The sequence below is a fragment of the Sorex araneus genome, chromosome 7 (assembly GCF_027595985.1).
Source record: "Sorex araneus isolate mSorAra2 chromosome 7, mSorAra2.pri, whole genome shotgun sequence".
Lineage (NCBI taxonomy): Eukaryota > Metazoa > Chordata > Mammalia > Eulipotyphla > Soricidae > Sorex > Sorex araneus.
Window position 1 is genome coordinate 8,070,299 of NC_073308.1, and position 18,233 is coordinate 8,088,531.

Genomic DNA, 18,233 nt, shown 5'->3' on the forward strand with positions numbered 1-18,233 from the left:
TGACAGATGTGTGATGATGATGCTATGCTGGGAGCCATGCAGGTGAGCCATGAGGAGGATGTGGAGAGAAAAGGTGAGAAATAACTGAAACTTTCCAGGTAGATGATTCTCGGGATAAGATGGAGATGATATGCAGGGAGAGGAGCAGGAAGCGTATCAATGAGGGCCACGGGGAGCTGAATTAACTACTATGTGCCAGAAAGCAGGAGGAAAATCTGTGGAAACCCAGTAGGAACAAATCTGGGTGGTAAAACTCATTACACTATTTTGCTTTCTTTCTTTTTATTTTTATAAATCAATTTAAAACCATTTTATAGTGACCAGAGAGACAGCACAGGGGTTAAGGCTCATGCCTTGAAGTGCCTGACCCTGGCTTGACCCGAGCATAGTGTGGCCTCACTAGCATGACTGGCCCCCAACCTCTGGTAGCACCACATCCTTGGGCCTAACCTTCAGATGAAACACTCGGTTGACGGAGAGTTCCAGGGAGGGCCCCTGAGCTCCCTAAACATCACTTGAGAGGCCCCTCCACTAATATTTATTTCCCCTCGTGGTGCTACTATGATTCTGGGTCCTGCACAAGGGCAGTGCTGGAGAGTCAACAGGAGGGGTCCTCAGCCGGTCAGGTGGGCGTCTACTGCTGAGCACCCCAGGCCTCGGCCTCTTGGTCTGTGATGGTGCATCCAGTGCTGGAGGAAGAAACCCTTGCCCAAGCCCATTTCTCCTCTTCTAGGATGCCAAACTGTAGGCCAAGAGGAAGAGGAGGAACAAAGGTGCCTGGTTTAAGGGGAGAACGAGACCACAGACTACTGACAACATCATGATGTTCCCCTCCAGCCACAAGACCTGGCAGTGGATGGGGAGACAGGGACCCCCGAGACGCTGGTGAGCACAAACATCAGAAATGCAGATTTCAACTGGGCTCAGGAGTGCAGGTACCTGCTGGAGGATTTCCCCACTGAAGCCTCATCAGGGTGACAGAGATGTTGCAGAGGCAGGCCCTGGGCTGTACTGTGCGTGGTCCACCTCTCAGCCCGGGAGCCCATAGTCCTTACCCTCTGCCGAGACTGACAGAGTGCACAGGGGAGTGTTTGCAAGTTCCCCAACAGGGGAAGGTTTGAGAGGAGGCTGGGCCCCAGCCAGTGCTGCTCTAGCCACAGTGAGGGCTGCTGCGGGAGAGAGAAGCCCTGGGGTGGGGAGTGGGGGGTGGCTCCAAGCCTTCATCAGTGTCCCGGGGAAGTTCTAACCCTTGCTGAGAACTTCAGATTTCCTTTCTGGATTTTGGTCAGTTCAACAGTTCAACCAAGAAAGTTGGGGCATGAGAAGTAGCTCAAAGCTCAGGTACAAATGCCTTACCTGTGTGTGACCCCAAGTTTTACCCCTGGACCATCTCTCCCCTGTATTGTGGTTTCCAATCATGGCTGGGTGTGACCCTCTTGGCCCCTGTACACTCCCGGAGGGAACCCCAGAATAAGACAAGGACAGTGTACTCGGTTCTTCCAAAACTCCTTTGCTCTGTGACTGAGACGCTGCTGGGTGACAGTAGTGACAAGGCTAATGTGTCGAGCACTCACTGGTTCCCCTTCACAGTGACATTTGCCCTGGTCCTTGCATACATGAAGCCCCAGACAAGAAGGTGTCTCTGTGTCTCTGCCCCAGGGAGATGCAGCTGGAGCTCTGCAAGCCCGTTTGCTTCATTGTCTTTGGTCCACCCTGGTGGTGGGCCGCGTGTGGCCGACCAAAGTCTGTCTCCTTTCAAGGGCCTGAGTGAGCAAAAGAGGGATTTTGGTTACAAAGCCAATGAAGTGGTTCCTCGCTGCTTGCTCATCTTTGAGGGGACTGTCACATGTCCTCCTTCTCTATTTGCATACCTGTCTACCCACATGGGACTAGAGAGCAGGAAGAGTTCAATTTTGATTTGTTTGGGAGCCACACTTGACGGTATTCAGGGTTGACTTTGGCTCTGTTCTCAGGAATCATTCCCAGAAGACTTGGGGTACCATATGGGATGCTGGGGATCAAACCCAGATTGGATGTGTGCAAAGCAAATACTGTATCTACCGAATTATTGCTCCTTCCCCATAGAGCCCAACATTTTTGCCTCTTGCTTCTCCATAAACAAACCTTCTCTCCTTCCACAACACTATATTGAAATATTGTGGTTTGCAAAGTTGGTTGTGATTATTTGTTATAGGCATGTAATATTCTAACCCCAATCTCACCATCACTGTCACCTTCCCTCTACCATGTCTCCATTTTCCCAGCCACCTTTCAAGCCTGTCCCTGTAGCAGGCCCACAATAATTTATTTTATATTGCTTGTTACACTAACTGGCTAATGGGATGATAAGAAAAATACTTAAGTAAAAGAAAATTTGTGAAAATTGTTGTATCTCACCATGGGGATATTAAGTCCTTGTCTGAGAGTTTACTAAGCTCTTTTGCTAGTTAAGTCTTTTGTATGAGTATTTTTGTTAGTCGAAATTAGTTAATGTCTACTTACGTTCCTATCCAATCTGATGTGTTCCTTCTGGGATGTTAGTATTCTAGAGTTTGGTGATTTCAAGCTTCAGAAAATTCAGGATATGTAAGTGGGCAGTCTGGCCCAAGACTGTGATCTCGTCTGCCGGGGCTTTGGTAGGGCAGACACTGATGCCGTCCGCCCCTGAGATCACCTTCGAGGTCCCAGCCGGGATTGGGTACATGAGAGATGTTTGTGGGAAGTTGATCTCTTTCGGGATTTAATCATGAGTCTCTGGAGCAGGGCCAGTAGATGAGCTTGCATGGCAGCAGAAGTCGGATAAGGTGTGGCTGCCAGAGTTTCCGGAAGTACAGGGAAATGGAGGGAGGTCACCCACCCTGACTCCAAGGAGGTCTGGAGTTTCAGCCCCCAAATCACCCAGTGTACCTGAAATTTTTGGTAGGTTAGCATCTCTGTGGGGTTAGTCATAAGGCTGTGGAGTCTGGTAGAGACATGGTGGCATCTGTTGAGGTGTGAGTGTGGCTGCCAAGGTTTTGGTATGGTGGGAACTTCGCTCCTCCACCCCCAGATCACTCTGGACATACCTTCCTTTGAAGACAGTGTGTAGATGAAATACTGGACCAGAGGACACCCTGATCTATTTCCTGCTGTCCTGCCCAACCCCAGCACCCCTGCCCCTGCTTCCCGGGACCCTGGCCCCTGCCCCCATGTCTCTGGCAGGGCAGAACTGGACTAAGTTCAACTTCACAACTCTATACTAGACAGATGCTGGACCTAGTGGACCAGGCAGGGCCAATGTTCAGCTGCCTAAAGACATCACTCACATCCAGCTAGGTCATCTTTGGTGGCACAGATGTTAGTAAAGGGCTGGGGATTTTATTCTGTTACATGAGTTATACCCCTTTCACCCATTTCCTTGATGGGTGAACTCTTGGGTTCCAGACATTCAGTACAAATGGTCCTGGAAGCTCTTCCTCCAGATGTGTCTCAAAACAAAAAGTAAGAGACATAGAGGAGAGGGAGGGAGGTATAGGAAGAGAGAAAGAGACAGGGAGGTGAGAGAGAGGGAGAGAGAAGAAACAGAGAGAGGGAGAGAGAGGGAAAGCACTAGGCAAGCAGAGATGCCCTTGAGACTTTGTGGTCTCCATGGAAGAATGGGATTCTCACAAAAAATACTTACTGTCTCTGTCCTAGGTTTCCTGTCTGTACAACTGGGACGTTAATATAGCTGCAAGACAGGGTGACTGTGAGGATAAAAGGCAGTGATAAAAGGTAGAGTTTAGGACACCACCATTCTGGAATAAGCATGAATAAGAATACTGTATATAATTATTACATGATGATGATGATAATGATGATGATGATGATGATGACGGTGATGATGATGATGACAATGGTGATGATGATGCCAATTATGATGATAATGATGATGGTGATGATGAGGATGATGTTGATGGTGGTGATGATAATGATGATGATGATGATGATGATGATGATGATGATGATGATGATGATGATGAGATGACGATGATGTCCTGATCTGTAGTCTGGTGATGTTCTACTCCTCGGTGGTTCTTAGGTAGTTGGCTACCAATATGAAAAATGGGTAGTGAACGTTTGTTGATGATCAGTGTTTATCCATAAGAAACAAAACAAGAACAAAATCGTTTTCAGTCAGCATTGTGCATTTGAGATACCCCTTGTTACTAAACTAGAAATCTAAGTGTTCAACATTTGTACTGCTTTGTAGGTGTTTGTCTACAAAGTGATGTGAGTGCAGGATTTGAATTTCTCCTAGAAATAGACACCAAAATTGCTTTACTATGTGACTTCTAAGCAAAAACCAATCAGACAATGGATGACGAAAAGCAGGCTAGAACCAAGATCTCCATTGGTGTTTTCAGAGTAGACAAATTAGAACTTTATAGAGCATAGTCCCAGAGACAGAAGGATGACAAAAAGCCTAGGGGAAAAATGAGACATTTTGAAGCACCCAAGTCTGAGCAATTTTCCCATCACCCCAAGGATGTTTCTGAGAATTAGAGGAAGGGAAACTTTCCATCTGAGGCACCCCAAGGATGTTTCTGAGAATTAGAGGAAGGGAAGCTCTTTCCATTTGAGGAGAGTGATTAATTAGATATCTTCAGGGGAAAATAGAATTTTATCCTTTTCACACACTGTTGGGCTAGAGCGATAGCACAGTGGTAAGGCATTCGCCTTGCACATGGCCGACCTGGATTCGATTCCTCCGCCCCTCTCAGAGAGTCCAGCAAGCTACTGAGAGTATCTTGCCCGCATGACAGAACCTGGCAAGCTACCCATGGCATATTCAACATGCCAAAAACAGTAACAAGCAAGTCTCACAATGGAGACATTACTGGTGCCCTCTTGAGCAAATCAATGAGCAACGTGATGACAGTGACAGTGACAGTGACACACACTATTGATAAAATGTATTCCCAGTGTATCAGTGACCATAATATCATATTCATAGACTGAACATGACAGGAATCAAGAGTAGAGATCAAGAGTAGAGACTTGAAAAGAGAGAGAGAAAATAGGACCTTGGTGTATGTTTATTTCCTGCACTGGTCAGCAAGGCAAAATCAAAACATATGCAGGAAACCCTTGATTTCCTGCCATTGTAAGAACAACATGCTGATTTCACACCTAAGATCCAGATTGTTCCCCATTCCTGAAACTCCCAGCAGGACTAGAGGATTCACACTTTATCCCATTCCATCCAATACCGAGACCATGTCCAGTTTTCATTTCCTACCATCTGATGAGTACCAGGGCTACCTCTGTGACCTAAAATCAGGATTTCTCTAATAATGATGTGGTCAGAATCTATTTATGGACTTATTCGGTGTTTGGAGGCTTATTGCATTGCATCTTCTACTTCTGTTACTTTCCCTATTAGATTTCCTTCTTCTGATTTCTGATTTTTAATAACCCACCTTCATTTTTAGAGATTAAGCCACAGTCATTTCTAGGCATTGTAAAATCTTCTCTCAGCCTGTCAGCTCTGACTTGTCAAGCTCACACCAGACAAGTGAGATAAGGACCAAGGTCTGAGTTGGCTATTAGAGACTCAATGGAAGTCCTTTAGAGTAGACCAGTGGTCAACAACGCTGGTCAGAGGACTATGCTGGTCCCCAGAAGTTTCCACAGGCTTGGAATGATTCCTGAAGCTTAACATTAACTTAGATACACCTGCATTAGGTGGCAGTGACATCAAGATTGACGTATCCGTGTTAATATATGTTTCTTTCTTATAAATCATTAGAAAATTCTGCTTTAGATGTCCATTATTTTTCATTGGACCTGAAGAGGCAAATATGTGTCCCACTTTCACTGATTTGTAATGCCAAAGGCCAGGTGCACTGAATGAGACATTGATTAGATCCTGAGTCAGGGAAAGAAAGCTTAGCCAAGGGGCTGTCCTTGCCCAGGAAGGGGCTGGAGGATCAGCAAAGCCTTGTGTTAGCCACGGTACTGAGGGACCCCTCCAGGACCCTCACTGGCCTACAAGTTTGCAACTCTCTCTCTCTTTCCTTTTGATGCAACTCTCTTCTGGGGTGCTTGGGGCACGGAGAAAGCCTCCTCCAGCACTCAAATAAGGAGATATTTGAACTGTCCCTGGGGAGATTGAAAGGGGAGTGAGAGAGGTGGGCAGGTGCCTCCCACCCTCTGTTCCTAAGGAATCAAGTGACATTTGCCTCCCACCTCAGATCTGCTGAGGTTCTCTCCTCCCTCGTGTGGTTCTGGGAGGGCTGTAAGGGAGCCGGGGTGTCCAGACCTGCTCCCCAACATTGAGGTTGTCTACAATGTCCTCACAGGAAATATTATTTCTGTAACCTGGGCTGAAACCATCTCTGCCCCAGTCTGTGCAGACCCTGCGAACTGACACTCACAGGTCAATGTGAGTCTCTCTGGGCTTCCCCTGGTCTGGTCAGTTCAATCTGGTTCTTCTTGGTGTTGTCCTGCCCAAGTGGGCATTGGGTTGTTCATTCAAGGAAGTTTCCAAATTCCTATCATCTCGTCCATAGAAATCAGCAACAATAATGTCCCTTGAGGGTTCTTCAGGTTCCTGCCTCAGATACGCATCTTGTTTCTGCCCGCCCTGGCTTTAGAATGCCTGCTGTGCCAGCCTTTGGGCCCACGGTCTCTATTCAGTGCCCATACATGTGCTCCACAGCTGGGAAGTGTGACCCGAGGTGTGTCCATGTGTGATCACTGTGGTGACCTCTGGGGAGCACTACAACCTGACGTGAGACCCAGCTAGCACGGCTAGAATTGTGTGAGCCCCAGAGCCAGGCCTGTGAGCCCTGGGCAGTCACCATGCAGCAGCCACTAGAGGAGGGGACAGGGTCATCCAAAAGCAGTTCATATCTGCTGTCTGGAGCTCTGCTCTGATGCCCTGGCTGCTGGCTCAGGTGATTTTTGCGTGTCAATGAACCACATTGAAGGAAGAAGAAAGATTTGGGCCCTCAGTCCCATCTGCACCATGCCAGTGTCTCAACTCCCAGAGGTGAGAGCTGGCTACTGTGTGGGACAGAAAGGAGTGAAATATTATATTCCCGTCCAAGCAGGACTGCTTGTCAGCAGGATTGTTTAGCTTCTACATCACTGTATCACTGTATCACTGTCATCCCGTTGCTCATCGATTTGCTGGTGTGAGCACCAGTAACGTCTCCATTGTGAGATTTGTTGTTACTGTTTTTGGCATATCGAATATGCCATGGGGAGCTTGCCAGGCTCAGTCGTGTGGATGAGATACTCTTGGTAGCTTGCTGGGCCCTCCGAGAGGGGCGGAGGAATCGAACCCGGGTCAGCCACGTGCAAGGCAAATGTCTTACTACTGTACTATCGCTCCAGCTTCTACATGATTTTTGGCTAATAAAGATTTTGCTTCTTATTATAAATTTTGCTGGAGCAGCCCACATAATACGTACGTTATGTATATTATATTTGATCCCACTTAATTCACTCCATGTTTTCTCATAACCAACCATGCTTCTGCAGTAGGAGAGGGCTCAAGGGCTCAGTGCATGCTCCGCTGAGCTCCAGCTTTGCTTGCTGGTCCCCAAGGACTATTAGCACGATGTGAGTGTAGAGCAGCCAGTTGACTTCGTATCAGCGAGTCACTTAAATGACTGTGGTCACTATTCCTCATGTCCAGTGAGATCAAGTTCACATTTCTCGGGCTGGGGAGATCACACAGTGAGTAAGACACCTTGCAGCCATGTTGGATCCCAACCCTGGATTTCGCCCCCAAGCACTGCCAGAATCCTCCCTGAGCACAGCACCAGGATAGAACCTTGAACACTGAGGGGTGGTGCCCCAAACAACCCCTATTCCCAGGGACACACACAAAAGGTCATACACATATATTTTTGTGTGGTCACTCTTACCTTTTGGATGAGTCTTTTAAAACAGCTTTGGATTTCACGAGAGTTCCAGTACCCCACCCACAGTGGCTCCTCCTAGTAATGTCTGATATTGATAGAAACGTGTGATAAATGTGAAGCAGTCCTTCCTTAGAGGTTACTTGGTTTGCCCTATTTTCTCTGTTCCGTCCCAGGTTCCCACCGTGGCCTTCTCAGTGCTTTTAGTCACCTGTCTCAGACTCCTTACAGCTATTGTGTCACCAGAGTTTAATGTGATAGACTGAGTAAAGATGGCATTGTTTTACATCACTGTAGGTACTTCAGGAAAAACAGATCCATGCCCAGACCACTGTGAATGACAAGCACTCTGCCACCGTCCAGTGGAACCCTTTACCATGTCCACGGTTGTCAGTCTCTCTGTCCTCAGATTTAGGATTAGGCTCACTGGCTTTCCACTGCACTTCTTTCTCTTCCTGAGAGCAGTGGAAGCATTGAGTATTTCTGTTTCTTTTGGAGACCCTCCAATTCTCTCTGGGTTCTTTTTAAGGGTGAGGTGCCCTCTTTTATTAGGAGCTGACAGATACGACTGTGTATGTACCACAGATTCACATTAACTTGGGCACTAGCCAGTGGTTGCCTCCTGAACATGACTTTTGTCACAGACACCCTTACAATGGCAACGAACATGGCTCATATTTTGGATGCAGTTAGCAAGCAAGAGTCACTGCCTCCCACTGGAACCCCACCTCTCACCCATGACTCCACAGCAGCTTCCCAGCAGGCGCCCTTGCAGGGCCATCTCTGTTGGCTCAGGGAGTCTCAGCCTCAGAAAAAGCTCCTGATCAAGCAAGATGCAGGGACGGAGGGTGTTTGAGGGCAGGAGAGGTTGGTGTCCCTGAAGGAGGGATGGCTGAGTCATATCCCAACAGGGGACAGCCAAACCTCTGCTCCCACCCTCTGAGTGGGCATCTGGAGACTCTTGTTCCTGTAGACCATCCAGGAAGGCAGCCCCCTAAGAAGTTCCCAGACACGGGAACTATGTGCATAGACACAAATTGGGCCAAGTTCCTCAAGCATTATGGCCTTATTTTGGGGGAAAGGCAGTCCCCGTGTGCTATGGAATTTGGGTGGAAACATCTAGAGTAGAATGAGGAGAGACGAGTAGGACACCAGGGTCCTGGACACTCTGACGCACAGTTGCCTCCACTGTAGCTGAAGAGAGGGAGGAAGTCGTGAGCTGACAGGGGGCTGAGGTTTGGTGCTTATGGGGGACACCAGCAGCCCTTGTCTCATACACAAGTCCTACCTCCCTGAGCCTGCAGGCTGTCCCAAACTTCAGTGACATTTGCTTCTGCAGAGGGGAGGGAGCCAGAGAGGGGAGAGGATTCCCAAGCCTGTGGGACACAACTCTGGAGTCCAGGGCCCAGGGGTCTGGACACGGGAGACATGAAAAATCCAGTTCCACTGAATCCTCAGAGTTAGGACCCACGTTCTATTTGCAGGTAGTTGGGGAAACCTCTCAACTCCCTGTTTCAGTCTGTGGTGCCATAGCAGGGGAGGGCATTTGGTCAGGTGGAAGGAATTCATCAGCTCATGGAACCCTGGAAAATGACCTCACTTCCCTAGTGACCATCCCCAACTGCCATAGAACCCTGGTTCCCCTGTGAGCTCATTCTCGAGAAAGTGACCGTCTAGTTCACTTGCACTGAGAAGCAATAGACATGTTTTCATGTTGTATGCCCAAGATCAGAGGCTCTGGGCTGAGGCGAGCCCAGAGTGAAGGTGATCGCTGTCCCTGCAGACTGTGGAGGAGGGCTCGTCCCCACCCGCAACACCTGTCCCAGGTGAGGAGGAACTCAAGGGTAATCCGGGCCCACAGGGTCAATAGTTCACAGTTGTGATGCACCTCGGTAGATTCACATCCCTGTTACTGCGTGTGTCTGTGTATGTGAATGAAATTTGATTGTGTGAGTTGTGGGTCATGGTCCAAAGGTGTCTGAGGGGAATGAGTCCTGTTCTTACGGGAAGGAGCAACTGCCTCATGAGGGAAGGCTGGTGTGTGTCATGGACTCTTCTTGACAAAACAGAGTTTCTAAAAAACGGAACCTTCTCGAGTGTATATTTCCCACCAGCAACGTTCGCAGTTTCTCTCCCACCACGCTCACCCCACACCTAACTCTATGGCACGAAATTCTCTCTCTCTCTCTCTTTCTCTCTTTGTCTCTGATTCTCTCTGTTTTCTCTCCTCTCTCGCTCTCTCTACTTTGGACCATTATAGACTGCAATACAAGTACTGAGAGGTTATCATGTTTGTTCCGTTACCTACTTTAAGCTCACAGTTCTTATTCATAGTTAACTACCTTTGTCATAGTGGTCCTTCTCTACCCTAACTGCCTTCCCTGTCTCTCCCAAAACTTGTGGACCAGTCCTCCTGGCCCTGTTTCCAATGTCCTTGGGAACGAGTGTCATCCTAAGTGAATATTATGACGTTTTTCCTGGTGGCTATGTACTATTCCATCATGTAGATGTACCATAATCTCCTTATTTACTCCTCTGTTCTCGACACTCGGGCTGTTTCCAGATTCAGGCTACTGTGAATAGTGCTGCAGTGAACATAGAAGTGCAGATGATGTTTCAGCTCTGTGCCTATTTAGTCTGGGGTATATCCCCAGAAGTGGCATTGCTAGATCCTATGGAATTCAATTTCTAATTTTGGGGAGGGGGGAAATGGCCATATTGTTTTCCAAAAAGGCTTGGCCAGTCGGCATTGTCACCAACAATGAATGAGACCCCCTCTCTCCCTGCATCTGTGCCAGCACTGGTCGTTCTTATTCCATTCGCTGTGTGCAGTCTCTGTGGTGAGAGATGTTATTTCACTGTTGGACCAAAAAGACTCTTCAAGGGGGCCCCCGTGTCAGGTCCCTCCCAGGGGTGACAGAGGCTGTGTTACAGAGTTCAGCTCGGGACATCCCGGTGGAGCCCCTGGTGGGAAGCAGCTGTTCTACCTGCCAGGACACGAGCCCGGGACCGCACAGATGCAGTGACACCCAGTGCCCGGCACAGGTGAGCAGGTGACACTCAGGGTCTGAGATGGGGAGGTGGGTGCAGAGCCCAGTTCCCAGCCCAAGACACCTGAGACTCTTCCATGGTGACCCTTCGGGGTGTCCACGGCCCATCTCAGAGTGATCCAGTCCCCAATGCTCCTCTGACACAGGGTCAGCTGAAAGTCCATCCCCACCCACTTCAGAACAAGGAGCTGACCCAGAGGGCCACGCCCACGTTCCCCTCAGTCACACTGTGTGTCTGCACTGCTGTCTGACCTTGTCCTCATGGCCCAGGGACACGGGGCTCAGACAGCTCCCCTGTCTGGCTGACTTTCCAAGCAGGAAGCAGCTCAGGTTGGGGGTTAGAGAGAAGGAGCAGAGGACTGCGGTGTTCATTTCCCTGAAACTGCCATCCCTGGGATGCACCTCCAGGGAAGGAGGCCCAGAGAAAGGAGCTGTGTTGGCTGAGTCCCTACAGTCTGTCAGGACACGTGGGGACAGGACTCAGCCCACAGAGCAGGGACAGCTCAGCTGGCATCAGCCCCTGAGCATCTCAGCAACAGAGCAGGGCCCTCCTGTGGCTGCTTGCTGCAGTCTGGGTCTGAGGCTTCCCCAGCACAGGCCCAAGGCAGGAGAGGCCCCGCCTCCTAGTGGCCAGGGACAGAGTCTGTGGGCTGGCCCAGGGACTCCTGGAGGGGAGATTCGGTGGCACATGCCAGCTCTCTCCACTAGGGGCAGCACTGGAGCACAGTGGCCACTGGGCAAAGGGGGGCCTCAAAGGAGGGGCCCAGAGGGTAGGGGGAGACCTGGGGAGGGATCTGCCACACCTCTGAAGCCCCTCAGCGGGGCTCCCCAGCCCCTCACCGGGGGGCAGAACAAACTGAAGAGGAGGCAGGTCCTGAGAGCAGCTGCAGGAGCTTCTCTGCTGATGAGGAGGGACCTGCCCAGCTGCCCCCTGCTGTCCTCTGCAGGGGGTGGGTTCCTTGAGACCCTCGGGGCCATGCCTGTCCTCTGGCCTGTGAATGCTCCCAACTGACAACAGCAAACTTCACTGGTCAGAAGGGCAGTCCTCAGCCCGATTCCTCGCACATGTGGGCGCTCCTGTTTCTGCCCCAAGAGCTGGTTTTCCCCCAGTTCTGAGCTCCAGACCCTCGGCACCTGCACCCTGGGGAACCTACTGACCATCTTGCACCCCCTGCCCACCAGCAGGAGGAGCCCATGTGCCCGAGCTCTCTGGATGAGGCCTGCACGATGCTGACCCTCGGCGAAAGAACTGTGGAGATGTTGGTCTCCCTGATGCAAACCTCCCCTGGGCGGAAGTTCTCCTCTGTTACCACCATCCTTCCTACCGGCCTGGCCTTCCCCATTCCCGCGCGGATCCTGCAGCAGATGCTGCGCTGGTGAGAGCCGCCCCGCCAGACGCTGGGCCTTGCCTGCCTCCCCGCCTGGGGTGCTCAGAACGGGCCAGGGCCTCTCTGGGCTTCTGCTGGTTCTTCTGAACACAGTGTGGGGAGAGTCACGCAAGGTCCTGGAGGAGGACATGGGATGGGCCGTGACAGTGCTGGGCTGCTGCCTGGTCTCCTGGCCATGAGCTTCCTGTTCATTCTTGTTCCTGCCCATGGAACAGCAGCCGCAACTCTCAGAGCCTGTGGCTTGGGACTCCCAGAGTACATGCACAGGAAACCCACTCTGAACTCCAAAGCATTTCTGTCCACCCATGCCCTGGTCTTCCTGTTGGTGTTGCTCTGGGCGATTAGACATCTCTGGGGCACACAGGTGTCCCAGCACTACGGGACAGGAGAAGGGTTTGGTAGTTTGGTCTTTCCATACGTCAAAGCAGCACCTGGTCATACAGCATTTCTCCACACATTGTCACGCAAAAACAGAGCTACTCCCTGGGACTGAGTCCTGGTCTGAGCCTCAGGATCCTGCCGTGTGTCCGGAACACTCCATGGACACTGTCCTGCTTCCCATAGGTCTGGATGCCTCCTCCCGTACTTGGAGCAGGTTCTCAACTGCGAAAAAACACTGAAGCAGTGAGTGGTCCAGGGTCCCCAGTATCCACAAGGGTCAGCCGGGTCTGTGTTGGTGCCGTGTGTGGGCAGAAGCCAGAGCTCAGGCATCATTTCCCCAACAGGGAACCTCCCTGACAGGGTCCCTGCATCACAGAGGGCTGAAGAGGGGTCCCAGGGCTCAGGAAACAGCAGATTGGGCTGGGGTCTCCCTGAGTGGCCCACACTTCCTGCCCCACTGCCCTCGTCTGGCCTCCTCTCACCTCCTCCTGCTCAGCATCCCTGGGCCTCAGCAGCAGACGGGCCCGGCAGGTGCTCTAGAATTCCCAGCAGCTCAGGACAGGCCCAGGTGGGGAAGGTCATTCTCACGACATTGGAGTCGAGGGCAAGGGGACCCAGTCACAGGTTCTCTGTTAGATCTTCTCAGTGGCATGATGGCTCAGCTGGGCTCCAGGTGAGGGGACCTTCTGTGGGAGCAGGGGAGGCACGTTCCAGGGTCCTGACTCTGCTCCCTGCACTCCCCCCAGCGCCCTGAGTCCCATGTCAGGGTCCTGGCCTGAGGGCTGTACTGAGTGGCTGTGCTGTGTCCCCGTGCAACTGATGCTGGGCTGCATTCTGGTGCATTTTTCTGGCTCTGGCCTCCAAGTTCATCTGAGGAAGGAACTTCTCCTGACCGCACTGATCAGGGCTCAGGGTAAAGGCCCTGCCCTCTGGGGTGGCCGGGCTCCTGCACGCCGTGGTCTGGGGACAGGGCTCTGCTGTTTCTGGTTGTGGCTTGGCGGGACCCTGAGGCGGGGCCCTTCTCTTCAGAAGTTGCTCCAGCCCCAGCAGTTGTCCCAGAACCACCTGAGGAGCTGGGCCTGCCTCCGCGGGATGCCCCAGAGCCGGAGCCTCTCGAAGCCTCAGCTGCGGCCGCAGCACAATGGGCAGAGCTGGAGGACGCCGGGCCTGGAGACACGCATGATGCCAGCTCGTGGGCAGCTGCCAGCCGGGCCAGCGAGGCAGCTGACGGCCCTGAGCCTTCCTGCCCCGGCAGCAGGCCCTTGGAGGAGCCGGGGAACGAGCAGGTCTCCGTCAGCACGTTCCCTGCCCGGCTGATGGCCGAGCAGCTGACACTCATGGACAAGGTGAGAGGCAGCGTCGCTCACACCTGCCTCCCCGGGCACCTCTGCAGGCATCGGGCCTGCTGGCCCACACTCGCCCTCTTTACCAGCTCCCTGAGCCTGCCCTGTCCCGGGATGGCCAAGATGGCCCGTGGCAGGGGAGGCATGGGGAGGGGTTCATGTCCGTGAGCTTAACAGAGAGCAGTGTCTGAGTGTGTGTGTGTGCGGGGGGGGGGGAGGGGGGCTGGGGTGCCTGTGGCACAGAGACTAGTGTCTCGGGTTTGTGTGTCTGCTATGGTCTGAGCATCCTGGACTCCATGAGGCCCCTGAGGGCAGTCCCCTCAAGGGGGACGCAGGAACCAGCCCCCAGTGCAGCTGTCACAGAGGAATGTGCCTCTGAGGGGTGCAGAGAGGGAGCCGGGGAGAACCCCGAGTCTGGTAGGGCCCAGGAGCAGGCAGAGGGGTCCTGTTCCTGCACCCCGCATCAGTCTGGGTTCCGGGGTCCTGAGCCCCTCAGTGCCCAGCACAGCCCAAGGGCCGAGTGGGACTGGCCCTGTCCTCTGTTCTGTCTCCTGGGGTGTCTGTGGCTGAACCTGTCCCTCTCCCTAGGAGCTGTTCCTGGAGCTGGTGCCAAACCACTGTCGGGGGGACCTCTCATCTATCAGGAACAAGCCGGGCTACGAGCATGTGTGCCCCACTGTGCGGGCCATCGAGAGCCAGTACTACACTGTGGCCGCCTGTGTCCTTACCACCTGCCTCTCGGAACTGAGCCCGCCCGCGCGGGCACGGATGCTGGAGTACTGGATCCTGGTGGCCCAGGTATATTGGGGGGCTCCCTGTGGAATTGGGGTCCCTGGATCTTGGGGGTCCAGGTATGTGGTGGCTGGGTCCTTGTGGAGTTGGGGGCACTGGGTCCTGGTGGCCCGGTATGTTTGGGACGGGGATCCCTGTGGAGTTGTGGGCACTGGGCCCTAGAGGCCTGGGTATGCAGTGGGTGGGGGTCCCTGTGCAGCTGCCTGTACTCCTGTGAAGTTTGGGAGAGAAGATGGTCTCCTGCTCCAAGGACCGCGGGCGTTTCCTGCAGGGACTGTGTCCTGGGGCCGTCCCAGTGGGGCCCATCGTCCTGCCTGCTCCTTTCTCGAGTCATGCACACATTTTCCCAAGGTTCCTTGGGGATCTCTGTGTCCCCCATTGACCCCAGATTCTCAGTGTCCCCCATATGGGGATTTGCACCGAGGCCTGCAGGGAGCTCAGACTCCAGCTGCCCTGTCCCCTGCTCTTGCCTCCAGGAGTGCCAGCGCCTCCGCAACTGGGCGTCCACCTATGCCATCATCTGTGCCCTGCAGAGCCCCGCCATCCGCCGACTCAGCCAGACCTGGGGCCACGTGTCCTGGTGGGTGCCCCCAGCTTTGCGGCCTCAGGGCTCTGTCTGCAGAGCCCCTCAGGGAGCTGAGACCCCTGGGGACAGCAGCCTGGGGGCCAGGTGCTGGGCAGGGAGTGGGACCCTGGCTTCCCGCAGCTGAGTGGGGCCCCAGGGATGCAGGGACAGCTCCCTCGGGACAAATGTGCTCCCTCCCTAGGTGGAGCCGGAGGAAGCTGAAGGCCCTGTGCAGACAGGCCCGGAAACATAGACGCTGCAAGCCCCCACAGGTAGTCTGCGGGTTGGAGGCCTGCATGGAGGAGGCAGGGAGGGAGGGGCGGGTTCTCTTCAGGTTTCTGTGACATTCCTGTCTTCTCTGTATGGGCACAGCAGGTGTGTGGGTTGGGTGGAGGCCTGTTGGGGGTTGCGAGGGCAGGCAGCCCTGGGGGCATTGCATGGGGCTGCTGCTCTGGGTGGGGGCTGCAGGCTCAGTGCTGTCGCTGTTCTCTTCAGTCTGCGCCTGAGGGAGGAGAGTGGGGGCTGGGCGTGCGGGTAACAGAGGCTCAGGGTCGGGTGCTCATCCCCAGGTGGAACAGCGCTGCAGCTTTGTGTCCTGCTTGAGGAACCTCGGGAGACGCCAGGTGAGGGGCATGTGCGGGACCCAGGGACAGAGGGGTGGCCCCCACAGGGGTCTTCCCTCAGAAAGGAGGCCCGGCCCAGCCCTGCTTCCGGCTGACCCCGTCCCGACCCAGGGTGGAGTGGGTGGCTGCAGAGCTGGTGTGTGGAGGGTGGGTGGGGGAGCCAGGGAGAGGGCTGGGACCCTGGGACCCACGGGAGGGCTCTCAGCTTTGCAAGGAGGAGGACATTAGAAGGTCCTGGAGGGGCTCCTGCTCACCTGGAGCCTCGTGGTGGGAGGCTGAGGCTTGGGGGTGTCCTGGGGACCCCCAGAGCAGGGCCCCTTTCTAACGGCCCCTTCGGCACAGGGTGTGGTCCCCTTCCTGGGGCCCTTCCTCCAGGAGCTGGAGAGTCTGGACAGAGAAATGGAGGATTTTGGGGTGAGTGAGCTGGGGGCTGGGCGGGCTGGAGCTGACACTCCCCTGCACCTCAGCCCTGGGCAGAGCCCTGAGGGAAACTCCCCTGGCGCTGGGCTGATACCCGAGGCAGGAGCTGCACGGGGCACCCAGGTCTCGTCACCCAGTTCCCAGGGATCAGCAGAGCCCCTGGTGCAGAACCACCTGAGGTCGGGGGCATCCCCAACCTCTCCCTCAGCAAGAGGCGTGGGGCAGAGGGACCTCAGCATCCACCTCAGGGACAAGGTCTTTGTCCTCGCTGGACACCCCAGTGTGTCACAGGGCGGGAGGGTCGGCATACCTGACACCAGCCGTGTCCTTTGAGCTCAGAGCCTGTCACAGGGTCCCCCAGAGGCCCTTTCTCATGCACTTGGCTGTTTGCTTCCAGGGGGAGGTGATCAACAAGGAGAAATTAACAAAGGTGAGCAGTGGGACTCTGCAGGGGAACAGAGGAGGGGACCCGACTTCCCTGTCCCCTGGCCCCCTCTCGGATCCTCCTTGTCTCTGTCCCTCTGGTCTGACACTCACAGTAGGAGAATGAAACAATGGAAACTTATATATGCGTGTGGGAGGGCAGAGATCCATCAAGGGGAACTTCCTGGTGGAGGGTGTTTTCTGATCTCAGACAAGTGGAGATGCTGACGGGCAGAGTGAAGGGGGGATTCCTGTGGAAATTCTCCTTCTAGCCTGCCTTTGGGCAGCCCTGGCTGGACGGCGCCACAGCCCACTCAGGCCTTTTCCTTCCTTCCTTCCTTCCTTCACAATGTCCCAGGAAACTAAAATCCTCCAGGAGATTGTTCTGCTCCAGGAGGCCGCAGAGAACTACCGCCTGCAGCCCCACGACCAGTTTCTCACCTGGTTCCAGGACCTGGAGCTGATCTCCATGGAGGAAAGGTGGGAGGGACAGGCCTGGATCGGGGAGGGCCCGGGTTCCGGTCCCTGGGACATCTGTGTCGTGTCCCTGCACCACAGTCCAGATTGATTTGCAGCCTGGGCCCTTCTGATCCCCTGATCCTGGGAGGGACCATGCTACTGTGGCTTCTGTCGCCAAGCGCTGCCTCTCTGTCCCCAGCTTCGTCCTGTCCTTCCAGCGGGAGCCCCCGTTTGAGGCATTCTTCTACCACCTCCGCCAGGAAGGAGCTTCACTGGAAGCCACTGTCCACCCTTACTTTAACATATCCTTCAGTTGTGCTTGTGTTTAAACAATCTCAACTATATTGTATTTGTTAATAACATTGAGTTAGTTTAGTATTAAAACAATTGACCGAAAGAATGTGTCATAGTGCAATTTCCTAGTGATACAATGTCCCTCCCTGGCCGTCCCCACACACTCGGCACCCACACCAGCAGCAGCCATGTCATTATCACAGGGGTGGGGGATGTGCAGATACTTATGCAGAAACTTCCTTCATCTCCTTGGTTTCTGTAACCTCCTTTCTGCACAGGAACCTTAGGTGGACACCACTGTCAGGAAGGCTCTGCTTCTTCCTGTGTGCATTCCCCTGCAACCGGGGCTGTTCTCATTGCTGGGGAATCTCTTGCACTTGTTCGGGGTATCTGCGGGATATCTTCTGGTATGTCCTCAAGCGGGGCAGATGCAGTCTCTGCAGCATCGTCCTCTGGTGAAGGTTTTAAGCAGGAAAGAACTGGTTTCTGTGGCTCCCAGCCCCTTCAGGTGAAACTGAGCTGCTCCTCCCTGTTTCTGTCCTCCTGCTAGGCACTAAGTAAAGAGGGTACTGTTGTCTAGAAAAAGCGCCGAGTCGTGTTTAG

The 18,233-nt window shown here is 53.6% G+C and overlaps 2 protein-coding genes and 1 long non-coding RNA gene across 3 annotated transcripts; all 3 read left to right on the forward strand.

Annotated features, from left to right (window-relative positions):
• The first annotated feature begins 742 nt into the window (after window positions 1-742).
• LOC129406616 (uncharacterized) lies at window positions 743-12,271 on the forward strand. The gene is made up of 3 exons (XR_008631109.1): window positions 743-885; window positions 10,827-10,937; window positions 12,125-12,271. It is a non-coding gene; the product is annotated as an uncharacterized LOC129406616 (long non-coding RNA).
• Window positions 12,272-13,795: 1,524 nt separating this feature from the next.
• Window positions 13,796-15,755, forward strand: LOC129406569 (ral guanine nucleotide dissociation stimulator-like). The gene is made up of 4 exons (XM_055144739.1): window positions 13,796-14,057; window positions 14,643-14,852; window positions 15,323-15,426; window positions 15,614-15,755. Exons 1-4 carry the CDS (start codon window positions 14,028-14,030, stop codon window positions 15,753-15,755), a joined length of 486 nt encoding a protein of 161 aa, XP_055000714.1. The 5' UTR covers window positions 13,796-14,027.
• A 637-nt stretch (window positions 15,756-16,392) lies between these two features.
• Window positions 16,393-17,764, forward strand: LOC129406614 (ral-GDS-related protein-like). The gene is made up of 4 exons (XM_055144970.1): window positions 16,393-16,448; window positions 16,852-16,884; window positions 17,236-17,357; window positions 17,536-17,764. Exons 1-4 carry the CDS (start codon window positions 16,434-16,436, stop codon window positions 17,663-17,665), a joined length of 300 nt encoding a protein of 99 aa, XP_055000945.1. The 5' UTR covers window positions 16,393-16,433; the 3' UTR covers window positions 17,666-17,764.
• Window positions 17,765-18,233: the final 469 nt, after the last annotated feature.